At 46.3% G+C, this 19,198-nt stretch overlaps 2 protein-coding genes across 6 annotated transcripts; one reads left to right on the plus strand and one right to left on the minus strand.

Moving 5' to 3' along the window:
* The first annotated feature begins 993 nt into the window (after positions 1-993).
* CDK2AP1 (cyclin dependent kinase 2 associated protein 1) lies at positions 994-15,694 on the plus strand. 2 transcript variants are annotated; one of them, XM_039560915.1, is made up of 4 exons: positions 994-1,335; positions 11,209-11,315; positions 12,014-12,140; positions 14,855-15,694. In XM_039560915.1, exons 1-4 carry the CDS (start codon positions 1,128-1,130, stop codon positions 14,920-14,922), a joined length of 510 nt encoding a protein of 169 aa, XP_039416849.1. In that variant the 5' UTR covers positions 994-1,127; the 3' UTR covers positions 14,923-15,694. The 2 variants fall into 2 exon arrangements, with proteins under 2 accessions (XP_039416849.1, XP_010396693.1); XM_010398391.3 differs by lacking the exon at positions 994-1,335 and adding an exon at positions 3,636-3,732.
* On the minus strand, positions 15,318-19,157 carry MTRFR (mitochondrial translation release factor in rescue). Of its 4 annotated transcripts, none has more exons than XR_005603168.1 (4): positions 19,018-19,157; positions 17,871-18,178; positions 16,572-17,184; positions 15,318-15,972 (listed from the first exon to the last, which is right to left on the minus strand). XR_005603168.1 is itself a non-coding variant. In XM_039560917.1 (4 exons), exons 2-3 carry the CDS (start codon positions 18,141-18,143, stop codon positions 16,972-16,974), a joined length of 486 nt encoding a protein of 161 aa, XP_039416851.1. In that variant the 5' UTR covers positions 18,144-18,178; positions 19,018-19,157; the 3' UTR covers positions 15,318-15,972; positions 16,942-16,971. The 4 variants fall into 4 exon arrangements, 3 of the variants coding, with proteins under 3 accessions (XP_039416851.1, XP_039416850.1, XP_019140858.1); XM_039560917.1 differs by having other exon boundaries at positions 16,942-17,184; XM_039560916.1 differs by having other exon boundaries at positions 15,318-17,184.
* Positions 19,158-19,198: the final 41 nt, after the last annotated feature.

The following is a 19,198-nucleotide window of genomic DNA, read 5'->3' on the forward strand; positions in this document are numbered from 1 at the left end:
TGTCACCTGCTTCCCTCTGCAGGGCCGTCCACTCTGGTCCTGAATCAGTGTCACTTAAAAGCAATGTGCCCTTGACTTCCAAGGAACAGGATCAGGCTCTCTGTGTTTGCTGTCAATGGCATTAAGAGCAGTATAAAGCCATGGATGGACATGAAGTAGCACATACAATAAAACTACCAGATCTCAGAGTGGCTGCTGGTAAAACAGACGTGGGGGTCTGATCTGGTGCGTCTCAGGCTGAGCTGCACACCTAAGGAGAGATTGTCCAGGTCCCAGGCAGTTTTGTTGGGATAAATCTGGAGTAATTTAACAATTTTAGAGTGTATTCGATATTAATTGACAGAAGGAGCAAACCTGAATATCTTGCAGTGAAAGGGATGAGTTCTGATGGCAGATGCATGCTGGAAAGCTTCATCATTTAACCTGATTTTTTTTTTTTTGGTGGGGAAGTTTTACTGCTGCCTACAAGCAGAAAATGTGTCAATTGTCAACGAGATTCATATTTTTTTTAGTCCCTCAGAAGCTGCAGTCCACATTAACCTTCCACCTTCAGGCAGAGAGAACTAGTGGTTTGGGAAAAAAAAAAAAAGGAAATAAAAAAAGGGCAAGTTTTTTTCTTGGCGGCATCTAGGGGGGGTGAGAAAAGAAAAACCCTTTCATTTTAAAATTATCAACAGGTATTTTCCATCGAGATTCGCGGGGGGAGACGGAGAATCAACGCGGGGTGAACGCCCGGTCTGAGGTGAGGGGGAGGCGGGAAGGCGGCGGCGCGCGGGCCGCCCTGAGGGACGCCCGCAGCTGACAGGGGCCGCCGCCCGCCGCGGGCACAGCCCGGCCAAAACCGCAACTTGTGCCAAAACTTTCCGAAGTTAATTAAAACAGCCCCCCCTGCGCCGCCGCCAGGCTCCGCGCCGCCGCCGCCGCCGCCCGCCCGCCCCGCTCCCTGCCGGCGGTCCCTGAGGGGAGCTCCATTGTCTGTGAGGGGATGGCCGCGCACCCCCGCCGCGCCCCCGCCCGCCGCGCCCCCGCCCTCCGCGCCGCGGTGCGCGGGGCGCCGGGCGGCCGCGGCGGGTGGCTGCCGGCTCTCCCCCAAAGTTTTTGGATCCGCGTCTCCTCATGATGTATGGATGATATATTGCATTGTGGGTGTCAATATAACTGACGGCCATATTTGCCGGTGCTGCTACTGCTGTAAACAACCCAAAGTGTCTGGGAGACACGGAGACGCTTCGCTGAATTTCAGGACGCTTCTCCTCCTCCCGCTGGCCATGTCTCTGGGAATGTCTTACAAGCCCAACTTGAACGCCCACATCCCCGGGACTCCCCTCAACCCGGGTAAGTCCGCGGCGGCAACTGGGTGGCAAGTTTGGGAGGCGAGCGGCGGGTGCCGCACCGGCACCTGGGGGAAGCCCCGGACTCGAGTTTGTGCCCAGTCCGGTATGGCGGGGCAGCGGCTCCGCGCCGCCATTACCCGCGCCCGCCCGCCCGCCGGCCGGCGCCGCCAGCCCCGCTCCGCGCCGCCCCCGCGCCGGCACCGCGCCCGCCCGGCCCCGCGCCGCCGCCGCCGCCGCTCCGGGGCTCCGGCCGCCGGGTTTCCTCCATGCTCGGCTCCCCGGGGCGGCTGATTGATCTGGATCAGGAATATTCCGGCGGCGCCTCAGCGAGGACCGCTGCTGGCGGGACGCCGCAAGTGCGGCCGCTCGCCCCGTGCCTCGCCTCGCCTCACGCCTCCTCCGGCGGCGGGGCCGCCCCGGGCCGCGCTCCGCGGGCCGAAGGGGAGCCCCGGACCCCGGACCTCCGCCGGCGGAGGCACCGCCAGCGCCTCGGGGCGACCCTCGGTCAGCGCTCCCTTCTCGGAGTCTCCTCCGCATCCCGGGCGGAGGAGCCCTCTCCGCTCGCTGGAGATTTTTTGGGGATGGGGGGGGCACACAGGGATTGCACTATTCCTGAAAAAACTCCTGTTTAAAAATCACTGTTCATCCTTGGGTTTGTACAGGAGTCCTTCTAACTTTCCTCTTTAAAAAGTTTCCTTGACAGCATTAACTTTTTGCCTTTTTTTTTTTTGAAACTACGTTCCCCCGTTTTTCTCTTCCCGATTTCCGAAGGCATCAGCGGGCGGGTTTTTGCCGGTGCTGCGGTGCTGCTGTACATCGGGTCTCCGTGTGTGAGTCGGTGCAGCCTGAACAAAGCCGCAGCAGCAATTGCTTCGCTGTGGGATATTTGGAGGGGATCTCGCTAATCTGTGCGCGTCGGCTCCGATTAAACAGCACCAAAATGGAGAAGTTGGTTCTGACTTAAAGAAATCGCATTCCTGTCTCCCATCCCCGCAGCCCAGCCTTAAGGACTGGCATCACACAGCCACAAATCAGGCTGATTTTTTTTTCTTTTTCCCTGAGAAAAAGTTTTGGAGTTGGGTTAAGGAGGGAGGGAGATGTGCCTGGGTGATTTTTACAGCACCGTTAGTGGTTGTAATCCTGGTAGGCTGAGGAGCGAAAGGGATCTCCGGGATGCATCTCTATTCTAGCTACCAGGAGAGCAACAATCATATTTTACTGCAAGGGATCGTCACCAGCTGGTGGATGAGCCGAGGTGGCTGTGCCACCTCGATCCTGCGCGGAGCTGAGCTCGGTGGGGCTGCGAGGGTGCAAAGGCTCGGGGTGCCGGGGTCGTGTGTGGGGAGCACGGTGGGCCCGAGTGCTGCTCTGCGGAGGGGTCAGCGAGCAGGGGATGTGCCGAGGATTTTTGACAAAAAGCAGAAGTGTCACCAGAGGGAAAAAAAAAAAGAAACAAAACAAAGCCCAGCAAGGGAAACCGTTCCCCTGTCGGCTCCCACGAGAACCTGTGCCTTGCTCTCCGGAACAGCCGTAAAATTGCAGGGAAAACAAAGGTGGTATTTTGCGATGGTGGGTGAGGGGTGGGGATTAGGTCATGCAGTGGGGGGGATCCGAGTCTGGCTGCTCTGCGAGCAGGGACTGCAAAATCCCGGCTCAGACATGCCACGCACAATGCGAGCCGAGCAGTGAAGTTTCTGTCTCCAGCCCTCTCGGTGCCGTGTCTGTGCTTTCCAATGCTCCGGCTGCGATCAGGGCTTTGGATTCTTTCATGCAGTTTTATCTTCCCCTTCTCTCCCACCCTCCTTTTCCCCTTGTATCGGCAAGTTAGCAGCAGTTTGCTGTCATGCTGGAACTATTCTTGTCTAAGTTGTCCTCTCTTCTGAGTTCGGATCATCCTCAACACCCCCAGAATCTTTTCAATGAAAGAACGTCCTCCTCTGAATCCAAAATGGGCTCTCTCTTCCCTCCCTGTCTTCTGCCATTATCCTCACGCACCAGCTCTTCCTCTAGCTAGTGGTATTGCCAGCACCGTGGCCTAAGGCCAAGGGACTTAGACAAAGCAGTCCTTGCAGTTGCACATATCGCATTCAGAGTGATATGACTGCAAATGGCCCCCTCCTTTCTGGAGCTTAATTCTGATTTGGAGGAGATTGCTTCTCTATTGTGCCTAAATTAAATGCCCCCCAGCCAGGAGGATAAATCCTAGGTTTGCTTCCAAACCTGGGGTGAAGGACCCCCCCCCCACCGTCCTGCAGAGGAGAGGAAAACAGGAAATCTGTCCCTTTTGGCCTGAAATCAGCCCTGCAGAAGCCTCTCTGTATGAATGCTGAATATTTTGGTCTCGGCCGACGGAGGGCTCTGGGCAGCTGTGGATCTCACAGGGATTTTCCTCTGGGAGGTAATGCTGCTTCCCTGCAGTGCAGGGCTTCTGGTGCAGGAGTATTTGGGAAGGCAGTGTCGACTCAGCTCTTGGAGCCGCGTCCTTGCTGCAGAGCAAACTCCTTTCAAGTTGAGGCTGAGAGTAGCCACTCTGCAAAATTATACTTAAACTGCACATCAGTGAGATGAAGCAGTTGTGGTTGGTGGGTACCTGGGCTCTGTTCTTGCATGGGAGCATGTTTTGGGAATCCAGTCCTGGACTGAAGTCCAGAGGGAGAGGAGCTGTGTGTGGGGGAGGAAATACGGGGAGGAAACCTCTGTGGGTTGTCGGCAGATCTGGGGATGACTGCGGGTGAGGAAAATGCAGCTGCTCCACAAGTGACTCAGGATGCTGGAAGCATCTGGGTGCTGACTCCTCTGCCTTACACCAGGCTGAGGGAAGGAGAATGTGTTGTCACTGCAGAATTCAGTGCCTGTTTCTGTTCCCCATTGCCCAGGTCAGTGCTGACACTTGGCCCAGGGTGGCTGCAACCAGGCTTGCAGTGTTTTGTCTCAATTTTGTCTGAAGTCACCTTCCTGGAGGGCCTGTGCTCAGGGAATTGGGTTCCTGCATGTAGTACCCCAGGCTTTCAATTCCAAGCTGCCTGTGCTTGGTGAGCCCCATTTAATCTCCTGCACAAGCACCTTCTGTGCCTGGGCTGTAAAAAGGTGCTCTGTTAGGGACCTGTAGTGGCTCTACCTTCCCAGCCTCACCTGACCCTGCAGTGTCCCAGGGGAACCTCTGTTACCTCTTCTAACAACCGTGTTTTGATTTGTTTGTCTTCTTTGCTTATCCTACCGATTCCTGGGAAGTACTGTTTCCTCCTCATCTGTCTTGTGTTTCATATTGTTTGACTATTTCTCTGTAAGGGAGCAGCTGCTGAGCTGAGGTGAAGTAGAGCATCTCCACTGACTTAAGTTGAACTAGACACTTACACCAGCTGTGAACAGGTCTGTAGTTTGTTTTTCACCATGTTTCCATGTGTTTTCTGGTTCAGTGGATATTCACCAGCATTCCTATTTTGTTTAGAGTAAGCACAGGTCAGAGAAAATGTGTTTCAAGATACAGAAGCTAGCAGAAACAGCTTGGGATTTTCCTTTACTTTTATTCTCATTCTTGCAGAAATGTCAGCTTTTGAGACAAAATCCTGTTTGTGTAACAAAGCTTTAAAACTGTCATCTGTAGGGTCTGGAAACAGCAATTCCAGCTGACAGTGACAAGGGAAGGAGCTGTGTCTTGGCTCCACGTGAACAGGTGGTGACCTGTACGAGTGCTGCTGTAGCTGCTGTAGGACCAAAGGTGCACCTGCCACACCTCACAGCAACCACAAGTTTCTTGTGAAAAGTGCAAATTCTCCCTGGGAGGTGAAATGAAAATAATTTCCGTGGCTGGGGCTGTAGCTCGCAACTGGAGAGACCAGTTCCATTCAGTCCTGAGAAACGATACCAGCACACGAGGCTGGCCCTTATGTTCTCAGCACTGCAGTGCAGACTTGCTTGAGCACATGGCTTGCTTGTCGCCCTTTACAGAGACAGCTTCTGTTTGATATTGTTGACCATATTGAGAGGTTGTTTTTGGAGTGGGAGTACTGGAAAGAATACTCTTTGTAGGCAGAACAGAGAGCAAAGTGTTTGTGCCTTAGCAGAGGGGATATTTTCTAGGAGATACGCTCCCCTCTCCAATTCAGACTGAAATTTGCTGGATCCCTGACCTCTTGAAGTCCATGTGAAGTTAAGTATGATGTAAAAAGAAGCTCTCCAAACATGTTTCAGAATTAGCAATTTTCAAGTGGACTTGTTTGGGCGTTTAGAAAACTGGCATTTTTGGCTTTGTCTACCTGAGTGTTTTGCTTGAGAGCAAAGATGTGGTTTTCACAGTCAGCAAATCTGTGCATGGTCCCCACCCAGCTACACAGTGGTTTGGGTTCATGCTAACTGGATTCCTTTTGGATAAAAATGGTCCAGAAGCTCTGCTCCAGTTGTGCAACACTGATGCTCCATCCCTTTCAATGGGAACACAAAGATCCAAACCAAAGATGGCACAGCTTTGAACCATACCCCCCTAGTCTGGGGGACCAGACTAAAATCTAACCTTAAGTCATACCCCCTCAGGCCAACTACATGTGGTGTACATGTACCAAATGCTTTCATCTTTTGATCTGTTCCTTGTGGTGCCAAATAACTTGCTAGTGTAGGAATAGCTTAAGCAAGGAAAGAAGAATGGTGGGGAGTCAAGGGACTGGCTTTTGTTTTTCTGATAAAAAAAGAGACAGGAGGGTAGGAAGAGGAGACATAAACCATGACCGTTATCCACATGGAAAGATTAAATAGCACGAGAGTACTAGAGGAAAGGCCCAGAGTGTGACAGATCAAAAGAGCAAGGCCTCTGGCTGTTATGATAAAGAATGTCCTAGTTCTTGAGAACATATTTATGTGTCTGTGCACTGCGTTTTTTTAAAAGGAAATAGTTTTATTCAAAGAAAGGTCTGTTTCTTCCACAAGGGCTGTTCAAGGGAGAAATAGTGGGCGAAAATACAATTTTCACAGCCAGTGCTCTAAGGACTAGTTTGTGCAAATGAGAACAGGGTCCATTATTTTAAATTTAAAAATTTATGGGAAGGTTGGGGAGAATGGGGGCTGTCTGTTTGAGCTCTGGGTTGGCAACTGCTGTTAGAATTCAGAGTGTGGCTTGGCTGTTCAGTGGATCTACTTGTGTAGACATGCATGTGGTGTCCTGTTGCACCTTTCCACAGTGTCCCATGGATGGCAAGGAGCTCTTGCTGAACTCAAACCAAAGTGTGTAGAGGGCTAAGGAATAAAATATTCTTGTAGTCAGCCAAAACACTACAGCTGTGTTCAGCTGCAGAAATAGCTGTGCTGGGTGAAGCTGTTACCTCTCCCTTGGTGCTCGAGGATGCCTCACAGTGTGCATTGGCAAAGCAGCTCCAGGAGGATTTCTCATGTGTTTTCTTGCAAAGTTGTCTAGTTTAGGACAGAAGAATTTATATCCTCTCAGTTAAAATATTCCAGCCTCGTTGTTTGGTACCCCATATGGTCAGGACTCCAACTGCCATCACCTGAAGCCCATGAGAAGGTCCCACAGCGTGTGGCAGAGGCAGTAACCTCCAGCACTCTGGGGAGGTGGTGACCACAGGCCACTGAAATGGCCACAGCCTCGATGTTTCAAGCAGCCTCAGCTTGAAGGGTCTGTGAAACAGAGGGAGAAGTGTTGAGATTCCACAGACTGCACCATGCACCCTGGATAAAGTCCAGGCTACAGGTACCTCTTCTTACATGCTCTTGTGTTCACGCGTAGAAAGAGTCTGTAAAATGGCAGGAGTTTGCCTTTGTGGTTTTATAGGACCTTACAAAGCACAGGGCAGTAGAGAAACACATATCCAGTGGGGTTGGCCCTTGGCCTAAGTCAGTCCTACACAAGTAACTTAGTGAGTTGTGTGACTGTTCCTGGTTTTCCTTTGCTGCCTGTAGAACAGGGGGGTAGCTGAGTTCTGTAAATGCCTTGGCATCTGCCAGAATGGATCAGGTGAGTGTACCCAAGTGTTCCTGCTCCTGCTCCTCCCTTCAGGGTGCTCAGCAAGCTGCCTTCCCTGTTATTTTTCCAGCAAGCAGCAGTAATAGAATTAAGAATTAAAACTTGAAGCAGCAAATTGGTCATCATTGCTCAGGCTTGGAGCTGAAGGGATCCCTACAAACCTATCAGAAATTAATGAGAAGATTCCTGGTCAGTGGGAGTTTAGGCAAACAAAGATTGATTTGAGATCCTTTGTCTCTCAGGGTGTTAATTTGGGCTCAGAGAGATGGCTGGAAGGAAGAGATTTTGATACCAAAATCTAATTTCTGTTTGCTGTACCCTCCCATAATTAATAAAGATGAATATTAATTAATAAGAAAAACACTATATTTTTGTGGAGAAAAATGCTTCTGGTAGTCTTCTGCTTGAATACAGAAATAAAAGACATTGTTGGCACTAGAATAAGTGGGGACCTGCAAGGTTTTGTGTACATTTAATTGGGAAAGTGAAGGGAGGAAAGTGTGTGTATTAATTTAGGTTTTAAACAACAGCAAGCACTAAGACAATTTGGGATGTGATACAGGGTGTCACTGAAATTCAGTACCAAGCACACTCCCTTTTCGATTCTGTCAGTTCTTAACTGTCTCCATTGTCAACGTTAGAGAGAGCAAGCCTCAATTTAGATCCCCCCTCCTTTTTTCTCTCTAGTGAATACCTAATCATCACACCGATTTTTGACTGGGTATTGACTATGAGACTTCCTGGCCTAATTTATCTTTCTAGCTATAATAGCAATATCTGGTGATTTTTTTTTTTTTTTAATCCGAGATACACAGGCTGTTCAGACACGCAGATGAATTTTGGGTTAATTGAGTAACAGTCATCCAAGACCCAGGGCTTCTCCTTGAGATTAACATACAAAGTGATAGGTCAAAAAGCTCAAGGTTTGTTGCCCTGTGAGATACTAATACCCCCCCAATTAATTTCATTTTCATGATCGCATCGTTTTAAATTGAGGTGAAATCAAGGATTTTTCATTTTTTCCCCCCCTCCAGCTGAGTTTGACTGGCACAACTTCTGACACGGATGTATGGAGGCTGGTACCGCGGCCAAGCCAAATCCTTTTCTTTGTTCTCTGGGCCTGCTGCTGCTGCTGATAAAGTGGTCGGCGCATGGCATTATGTCTTATTACATTTTTGATGCAGACTGCAAAGAAACGGGTAAACTCACCATGGTTACCACGCTCTGTCACTTGGCAGGGCCCGGCGCACTCAGCGATGGCCTCTAGTGTCTGCAGCGCAGCTCTGCACCGCCCCGGCTGCTCCGCGCATCCCGCCCCAGCCAGCCCCGCTCCTGCCTCACCGCCGCCTCCTCAAAGTCCCCGCTTGCTTTTGTCCCTCGCTCTTGACCGAGGGTCACTGCTGGGGTCAAACTCCCGTGCTGACACCAGCCAGTTTCTATGTCTGTGAAACTTTTCTGGGTCCCAGATCCACTCACTGCTTTGTCCTGGCACCTCACGTTTCTAGGAGAGTTTTTCTCTTTTATCTAGACATAGCCTGCTGTGTTATTTCCTGCAGACCAAGTGCGTGTCATTGCTTAAATTAACAGAATGTGAAACAATCACTAAATTATCTGTGCTGTGATATCATAGAATATGCTGAGTTGGAAGGGACCCATCAGAATCATTGAGTCAAACAACTGGCCCTGCACAGGACAGCCTGAGACTCACGCCATGTGCCTGAGAGCATTATCCAAATGCTTCTTGAACTCAGGCTTAGCACTGTGACCACTTCCCTGGGGAGCTTGTTCCAGTGCCCACCATTTCCTGATATGCTTAACCAATATGTTATCATCAACCCATAAGGGATCAATAAGTTGCTCATCGTTTTGTATGGGCTGCAGCTCAGTTTTTCTTGGTGGGTAGATCAGGATTCTTGAGCCTGGTCATTGGAGTCCTTGCCTTATTCACATCCAGTTTGGAGCTCCCAGGTCTTGTATGTGACTGCTTGCAACAACAGTTCAGAGACAAGTCTTTGCAGGATGGGTCTTTTGTTTTATTGTACATGAGGAAAAATCGCTTAAGCCTTTCTCTGCTTAATTGAGGTAATTAAACCTTCTTACCTTGCAGCACAAGGGGCTCATTAATGTTTTTGAAGCATTTTGAAGTCCTTGGAAAAACGATGTGGTTTGCTGTTGTGTCATGTTTAGTAATTGTTGAAATTCAGTCATCTGGACTTGAAATACTGAGTTTCACATACAGAAATCTTACACTTGTGTGTGTATTTTGAGCTGATAGTGTGAAGAACTAATTGAGAGAGTAGCTGACAACTGTGGTGTTCCTACAGTGCCCTACTCTATGAGGGTGTTGGTTTGGGGGGGTTTTACTATGCTTAAGCAAAATTAGCTCCGTGTGAAACCTCAGTGATGAAACTACGGGCTGTAATGACATAAAATTTAGCAGCTTTGTTAAAGACAAAGAGAAACCTTGCTTTCTTTAAGGTGACCTAGTGGCCAGCCCAATTTGGCTTTTTGGGATTTCACATGTGGTTAACTAGTAAAAATTAAGAACATGCTCTCTTCTTGTAATGAAGAAGACACCTCAGTGATATCCTGTGATAACTCTGAAGTGGAAAGAGACTTCCTGGCTGAGGACAAGAGTCTTTTCCACTATGTTCAGCAGAGCTTGTTACAGAGTAACTGCTGGCCCTTTCTTTTTTTAGAGAGGGGAAAATAGGAATGAAATCATTTGCAACTTTAAAACAAAGCTAGAGATTTACATAGTTCTGAGCCCCAGTGACTTTTAGCATCAGTTTAATTTAGATTTAAATGAAGGCTGGTAAATGAGATCTGTTCCTCATATGAAAGACAGTTGGGAATTTTCAGCAAAGGAGTTTGTAAGGGGGGAGATATTTCCAGACAGCAGGCAGTCTGTGTCTGTGCCTACAGGCAAAGACAGCAGCATCCATGGATGCAAGGGCACTTGAGCTGCAAGAGTGAAGAAGTTCTGTGCTGTGATGCTCCCTTGCTCCCAAGTGCATAACCAGCAGGCTTTTTAGTACAGTTGTGAAGTGGGCAGCATAATTAAGCCCCTTACAAAAAAGTCTAACAATTTTTTCTCAAACCCAAATTATTAGCATTGTGGGACAAGGGGGAGAAAGTGTTTTGATTGTTCATTTCTGGAGCAGTTTGTCAGTGATGACATTAGAGTCTGTTTCTGGAGCTCATAACTGACTCAAAACTTATCAGATGTGAATATAATCTTTTATAACTTTGGAAAAAGTAACCATAACACAAAGTTATGTTATTTTCCCTTTGATCTACTTATACAGCACAATTTGACTGGCTAAAAATGTTTGATATCACACAAAGAGGAATAATGGTAGCACTCCTCGCCTCCGATGTTGCACAATGAGCAGCAGATCTGATGTACCTCAACTGACTGTTCCCTAGGAATAGTTCTGGCATTGGCTGAAAATAGTACTGAGGGTAACTTGCTTTGACCATGTGATGACACTTTGAGTTGCAAAATTACTTTCAGATAACTTGCACTGAAAAAATAAAAATAGCACAGCACATTAGACTCATCTGTGTGGAATGTATATATGCAAAAATAGGGCTCCTTAATACTTAGAGTTTGTCTAGGCAGAACAACCTGTCATGCTACACTCTGCTTCACTTTTAGGCAAACAATTTGCACTGATAATGCTCCAGGCTGTGCTGTTTCCAAGTGTTCATCAAACATGAGAGAAGCATTAATTCAGCCATTCTCTTCCTAGCAGTGACGCTCGGAAATGTCATTAGTGATCTTAGACAAAGGTGAGAGGTCACAGCTTTAGGAACAAGTGATTAAAATGTGTCCCAATGTAACAGACTAATTAATCTTTAGATAATAGCAGGGGTTTTTTTTCTCTTTTCTCTCTGCAGCTGGGAGTGTTCACTCTCCCTCCACAAGTATGGCAACATCGGCGCAATACAGACAGCTCATAAACGACTACGGCCCCCCATCTCTAGGCTATACACAGGGGATGCAGGTACAGCTCTGCTTATTTTCCTTTAATCAGATCACTGACCCTACATTTGCATAGTAGCAGGGATTGTGGCCTGTAATCTGAGGTGTTCCTCCCTCCCACCAAGGTCTGAAATCAAACCCAAATGGCAGAATGCTTCCTCGCACATGTCTGGGGATCAAATTAGGCTAAGCCGAGTGCTGAGTGAGGTTGGTTCCTAATTATCTGTCCCATCCAGTCTGAGTCGCAGAGAAACACGTCTTGAATTATGTTCTGTAAGGGCACTTACATATTTTAAAGTTATTTGTTAAAACCCAGTATTTCTATACAGTTTTGTTTTATCTTCTCACTCTCTCTGCCTGGCTAACTTCTTCATAAAATATACACTGTAACACTGAAAAACCAGAAACAGGGTTAAATAAGCAGTTCCCAGTTTGCTGGGTTTGCAGGAGTGTTTTAACTTCTGCTTCACCTTAAGGCCAAGGCTTGAGTGTCATCCTCCCAGTTGATCCCAATTTTTGAAGGGCACGTAGCATCATGTCCAACTGCAGCAGCAATTTCAATAGAGAAAATCATGTTTATATAATAATCTTGAAATTCTGTTCTTTTAAAAAGAGATTTACAGGGCTATTTCTGGTCTTCCATAAACTTCCACTTGGTGTTTCTTGTAATTGTTTTGATTTTACAGTATTTGATTGACATTATGCTACTTTCAACTGCAGGGTACCAGCAGCAGTCAAGTACCACAGAGCAAATATGCAGAACTTCTAGCTATCATAGAAGAATTAGGAAAAGAGATTAGACCTACATATGCTGGGAGTAAAAGTGCGATGGAGAGGCTAAAAAGAGGTAACATTTAAACTTATTTTAAAAAATAATTGTGTCTCATACACTTTGTGCACTGACTACTTGTATATAGCTTCATGACAACTGTTTCCTTTGAAAGGAGACAGCTTGATCTCCTCTTGAAAGTGGGAGTATTAACCAGCAACTGAAGCCTTTTGATGCTCTGTCCATGCTGTATTTGACAGATAAACAGTGACAAAATGTGTCTCATGTGCACACAGGGAGTTTCAGTTAATAATCCAGACCTTACTGTAGAACATCTAGGGATACATTCTTTCAGGCTCCTGGTGATTTACTTGGCGTTTCAATTCCCTTTTCTCCCCCCTCTCCAAAATCCAAGCATTGTTTGCTTCTTCTCATACACATCTCCCATCTACTTGGCCCAGGAATCTTTACTGAAGTAGATTTTGCCTAAAGAAATACAACATTGTGGTAGTTCACACCGAGGATGGTGGAGAAAAGAGCTACAAAAAACCCCCAAAGAGGTGTTAGGGAAGGCTGTTCAGACTGAGATGTCAAACATGAACGTTCTCTCTCTGTGGAGAGTGGGGCTGCCTAGGCTCCGTTACCTGCTGTCAAGTGCATGCCATTAAAGGTCCACTAGTAAGGGACAGAGCAGCTTTTAGGGCTGGCTGATGAGTCTCTCCAGCTTTGCTTTGTCAGCTAAAAGGGGTAATAAATGCCCTTTCCTTGAAGTGTAAAGGAAACCCCCACATGCCCCACTGCTGACATCAGCCTGACATTGTCCTCTGCAGCGGACGTGCAGGGATATTTCTGAAGGAGCAGTGGGACATTCCACTGCTCCAGCTCCTGAAATGACCCTGGAAGGCCACAGACAACAGTTGTACTGGCAGTCCTGTCCTCCAGCATGACATGGTTACTTTTTCCTCCCTTCCTGTGGTCCTTCTGCTGAGATTGGCTCATGCCTTCAACCTGGAATGGGAATGTTATTGTAACAGACGAACTTCACCACCTTGCAAATCCCCCTTACATTTACCCGAGACTACAAAGCTTTATTTAAGGCTCAACCATTATGGAAGAGTAATATATCTGCCATGACATGCAATAAAATGACTAGTAGCTGTTCTGGGAAAGGATGCAATAAAGTCTGCTGATGAGTGGTAAGTGGAATCTGGCCCAGCTAAAATCAATGTTGCTGGAGTCTCTCTTTATTGCATTGCCTGAGTCAGTATTAATAGATCATGAATGGCAACAGGCTAATGGGGACAGCTCGAGAGAGACTGAGAGAGATGCAGACATTCTCTGAGTTGGATGGTTTCGTTCCGTGAGGAAAAAGTTGCTTTGCTGCTTCTTGCAGCATCTTAGGTTTAAGAAACAACGCTGCCACTGTGACTTGCCAGTGTTGCACAAAATCCTAAATAAATACTTTTTGCTGCCATCTTTTGGTCACAAAGGTACCTCTCTTTCCATTTTGGGAGTCTGATGGCTGAAGGAGCATGTGCAAGTGTGAGAGCAGAAGTGATTGAGGGTAACCATGTGACTGCCGCCTCCATGGCCATGGAGGTTATCCCTGAATAAAGTCCCTGTCCCCAGCTCCTAAGCACAGATACTGACCTCTAAAATTGGCCAAATTCCCAGTGTTCTACATTATTCAGAGTAGTTCTGCTGCATAAACTGGGCATCCTGCCACCAGATCCAGGTCTAACACACGGCTTTGAGTTTGTGTTTCTGCATCCCACAGCTGCAGCTTTCCTTGTCCGTGGCAGTTTAACCCTCTGCAAAGCCTTGCACTCATCAAGTCCTCCCAGGTCAGTAGGCTGCTGCTGTGATCTGGGCTAGCAGCCTTCTAGAAACAGAAGCCATTATCTCTAGAGATTAACCCCCATCTATTGCCTTACTGCCCTTTCTCCACCTTGTTAAGGAGCGTGATTGAGCAGAGAAATCACCCTCTATCTTGCCTAGTCAGCAAAATATAAACCTCCTTTGTTGTAGAAAAATCTGTCCATCTCTCATTTTAACATCTATCTCAAGCTCTGTTCTTTCAGCAGCTCTGTGAGCATGAATCTACATTTAGTTCCAGGATTAAGAACCAAGGTCCAGATTGCTGGAACTCAAGGCAACAGGACTTGTAGTGGAAAATTCCACATTATGTCTATCAGATGAGAGTAGACACGGCAGCATGTAAAGTGGTGATGATTTACACTGGGAACTGAGCCAGCGTTAGGAGGTAACTTTCTGCACACACCATATAAAAACCCCTCTTATTTTTACATGAGACACAACTTGTCTTTAAACAGTATTACGATGGCTTGAATTTTGATGCATCCTCCCAGAGGAGAACTATCCCAAGGCATTAAGAGCTTACTAAAATGACTCCCCAGATAACTTCGTAATTTGTTTCACTCCACTTTAGCAAAATAACTCACTGGTAGGTAAGATTTTTTTTTTTCCCCTTAAATTTTTGATATTAAGTAGGCCCACACTGCACATTAAGATCTACCTGCCACTGCAGACTTAGAAATCTTACTGTGTTCTGATTCCTGGTTTAGTCCCTTTTCAATTTGTAATGCAAGTTTGGGAAGGCAGGCTTGTTTAATGGCAGCTGATATTTGGGAAGTGAGGGCTGTCCCCCTTAGCCGAGGCCTTCTGTGGTAGCCTTGGCAACTGGGGACAGAAATACATAAACCTTTCTGTGGACTGTCACTGCAAGTGTGGCCTGAATGGGATGATTTAAAACACATCCAATTCTTTTGCAGGCATTATCCATGCTAGAGGATTAGTTCGGGAATGCCTGGCCGAGACGGAACGAAACGCAAGATCCTAGCCCACTGATTCAGCTGCAAGATTTTCCATCTCTTCATGAAGAAAAAGTAACACTTATTCTTTTTGACTCTCGAAACATTCAAATTCCTTTATTTTGAATGTTTAACCATTCTTGTTTCGCCCTTGCAAAAATGTACAGTTAAGAATGAAAAAAACCACGGATTTTTCAACTTACTGAGGGTTTGCATTTTCTAAAGACGTTAAAACTCCCTAAAATGTTTCTAAAACATGGAAACCGAAGTGCATGCAGAGGAATGCTCTTTCTCTCCCAGGCTGTATTTCAGTTCTCTTCTTATCCAGCCACAGCCTCATTCTGTTTTTTTCCTTTGACTATGTTCACTTATCCCCAAAATGTCAATCTTTCAAAGTTTGACATAAGCTCTAAGGATTTTTTTTTAATAAATGCAGAATAGCATGCTGTACCTAGTAGTCTGCTAAGTCACAATGTCATACAGCATAGACCCTGCTTAGAAATAACCTTTCCCTTCTCTTATTTTTCCTTTTTTTGTTCATTTTGCATAAACATTTGCATGACTGTTAGTGCTTTGAAGTCCACTTAAAGTGCATGAGCTATATGGAAAACAGGGAAGCCTATTAAATAATAACAAGGTCCTGGAAAGCTGATTTCTACATTAAGGCTGGAGATTTCAGTTTAAAGTTTGCAAAAAAAAAAAAAAAAGAAAAAGGAACATTCTGGATAAATTACTAAAACTATTATTTGCATCTTTGTATGTATTTATTACTTGACGTAATAAAGCTTATTTTCATTAACAGTTTGTATTAAAACTATGTACAGTCACTTTAATCAGATTCATACTCCAGGAGCAAGAACTGGCAACAGATAAAAATTCAACCTTCATGCAGGAGTTCAGGAAAGGACAAGGGAAGGGGCCTGCAGATTGCTGGAACATTCCACCCATGGCACAGGGTGCAGTTGGTCTCTGGGAGAAGGAGGTGAAGTTCTAGAAGTCTCTGTTGCCTTCAAAATCCATACTCTGGTTTTGGGTCTTTGTTGAAGGCCAAAACCTGGTGGTGGCAGCTGGTGAGGGTGCTGTCCAAAAATGAAAGAGAAGTTCTGGTTAAGCAGTTGGAGTTGTTAACAGGATAAAACCAGGAAAAATGTACTTCAGGAGTGGCTTCAGAGTAATGGTGACAAAGGAAACGCAGCTGCATTTGTTTTTATTAAATGGGAAACTGTCAAAATGAGTGGAGGTACCAACACGGCCAAGCCTAAGTGCAGCACAGCATAAACAAGATAAACAACTCTAATTAATTAATTCACAGCTTGGATGAATTGGACTCTGTTGTCTTGGGAGGCAGCTTCCAACACAGGTCATTCTTTATCTGCAATGACTCAATTCTACCTCAGAACTGGAGGGCCATGAGTGACCACCCCTCACTTGCTGGAGGGCCCTCCCCGTGTTCCAGTGCTCAGCACCACTCCAGGTAAGATCTGGAAAGCTGCTGGTTAAACTTTATTCAGAGCTGAGTAGCACAGAGCAATTGTTCAGCTGACAGATCTGAACCAGTGACTGGTGTCTCTTCCATCAGCAGCTCAGTTCACACCATCACAACCAGTATCCAAACCTCTATAAAGGATTTACGTCACTGAAGGCATTGCATGAGTAAGGAAGGATGGGAAGTGAGAACCTTTTAGTGCTGTTCTCATGTGCTGGAGCTCCTACGAAGCAGCCCAAAGTGTCTTCTGGACAGAAGGAAATTATTGATTTTTTGGGTCTCTGTTAACAACGGTGGAAAGCTTATAGTTCCTCTTTAACATTTAAGATCTTAAATTAAACATTTTAAGATTGCTTTATCTTCTGAACCTGGCAGAAAAACTGATTGCTAAATGTGATTAATGAGATGATGGCAAGAAGCAGGAATACATGAGTGCTTTTATCTCCTCAGCTTTACAGGAACAGCAGGTCACCACCCGCGGTTTCAGCTGTGCTTATGAAGGCCTACAACATTTGTTAGTTGGAAAACTCTGTTTAGGTCTAATGACAAACAATTTTCTTACCCTACTAGGGCAAGTCAGTATTTCACATGTTTATTCCTTATCCAATTGTTGCATCTCTTTAAAAAGCTTTTTCCTTTCTAGGTTTTCCTTTGCTCTTCTTTTTTTCTCCTGCTTTTGCTTCTCTGATGCTTTCTTCTCTTTAAAAACATCACTGTCTTCACCTTTGTAGAAAAGGTCAACTTTTTCCCGCAGGATTTCTCTGGCAATCTTTCGGTTCTTCTCCACCGATCTTGTCTGATGACACTGAAGAAATACAAAGGACATTTTTACTGAAACTTTAACCTGCTTATCCTTCTGCTTTCCCTTTCTATATATTCCTACCATTACAGTAAAGAAAATCCCCTCCTCTCCAAGCCAAGAGCATCCTCCCACCAATAACAGCTGCAACTTTTATATCCAGATGATGTATTTTAATAATTATTTGCTACTGTAACTCATCAGGCTGGGTTTTGCATTAATCTTTAATGCTTCCCATATTACCTTGGAAAGCTGCTTGAGTTTAACTTAACTGTGTCTTCCCCTTGTGACAGGAAGCAAAGATTAATTTCAAGGTATTCATCCACAAGAAGTAGGTAAGATAAATGCTTAAAAAGGATCTGCAGATGAGTGTGATCAACTTGCTAAGGAAGAGATTCTAACTCACATGAGGGACAGGAATGTGACAGCTGCCACCAAACGGCAGCTACAAGGAAGATTAATTTAACTGAAAACTACAAAACAGTAACTGGGTGGCAGAGCCAGGAAAAGCAGCTCTGACCCCAAGTTTATTTATCTGCTGACAGCCAAAACTGCTTCTTGCTGAGATTCTTTACTATATATATATATAAACTTTTCCTCCATGCCATCTGCATTGTGATTATGCTTTACTCTGAAAGGAGACTTGGAAGTCATGATGCAATTTGTGACTCAATAAAAGAAAACACAATTACCTTCACTACAATCCCAGATGGAATATGCTTCAGGACAACACAGTTGTTTGTCTTATTTGTGGCTTGACCTCCTGGACCATCACCTCTTACAAACTGTTCTTCTAATTCTGCCTCAGTTAGTTCAAGGAGATTCAAAGAGTTCTTTCTTGCTGCCTGAAGCAAGGGAACGCTGGGCAGAGAGAGCTGCTGCTTCCTCAAAATCCACCGTGTCCATGATGGTGTTCGCACCTCTCTCAGTAAGAATGCAAAATGAAATAAACTTGGAACATTCATACGGAAATGACAACACGGCTTCTCTGGAATGAAACCTGGAATGGAATTGGAGAGTGGAGTTTACCACGAGAATCCTTGTTTTAAGATGAGCTACTTTAGCTGCACATATTGAGCAGTATTTCAATATTCAGATTTATTTATTTTCCCAAGGTCAAGGTATTAAGATTATTAACAAAGGCACAAAGGTATGCCTGGAAGTGTGCATTTTCCCCATGGATAATGAGGAATGTCAGGTCCTGTTGCTGTCAAGTGTCAGTCTTCAACAAAGCATTGGGTAAGCAATTAAAACAGTACATGCTGTTATGCTTGAAATATTATATTTGACTCAGACGAAAATACTTCAGTGTGTGAAGAAGTGCCACGTGGCAATTAACAGAAAATTTGAACTTAACTGTTGAAATGAAAAAATAATTAAAAGAAAACTTTTATTGGCGGCCACTACAGAAGTTAGTAACGTTTTTAAATAAAGAATACATGCAGAAAAACGAGCAGCGCTTCTGCCTAGTTCTGAACAAGCCTTTATTTACCAGGTTTCCTACGGCTCCAACCCCTTACAGGAGCTCGTTTTGAAACCAGGACTGCAAACTCTTGATAAGATTTAAAAAATTATGATCCCTCTCAGCCTACTCCTGCTGTTTGACACTACAACTCTAAAGCAGGAGTAAACACAGAAGACACTCGAGAATTTACTCAATTTCCGTCAGCGCAGCGCCCGGCCGCGGCCGCCCCGCGGCTGCCAGCAGCCCTGCGGGCTGGAGTTAGGCTCGGAGAGCGGCTCCGGGCGGGGCGGCCCGGGGGAAGCCGAGAACCGAGGCCCAGCCGGACCGGTCGAGGACCGGTCGAGCCCCGGTCGAGCCCCGCCGCCCCCGCTCACCTCCGCCGGCCCTCCCGCGCCGCGCCCGCGCTCGCCGTGGGGGAGGGCGGTGCTGCCGGGCTGATTGGCATGTGGGGCAGCCAATCGCTGCGCGAGGCGGGCGGGGATCGTGCTCGCCCTCCAATCGGCTTTCTCGGGGACCGGCGCGGCGGCGCGCGCCAATCCCCTGGCGGCGGCGCGC

Source organism: Corvus cornix, chromosome 15 (assembly GCF_000738735.6).
Source record: "Corvus cornix cornix isolate S_Up_H32 chromosome 15, ASM73873v5, whole genome shotgun sequence".
Classification (NCBI taxonomy): domain Eukaryota; kingdom Metazoa; phylum Chordata; class Aves; order Passeriformes; family Corvidae; genus Corvus; species Corvus cornix.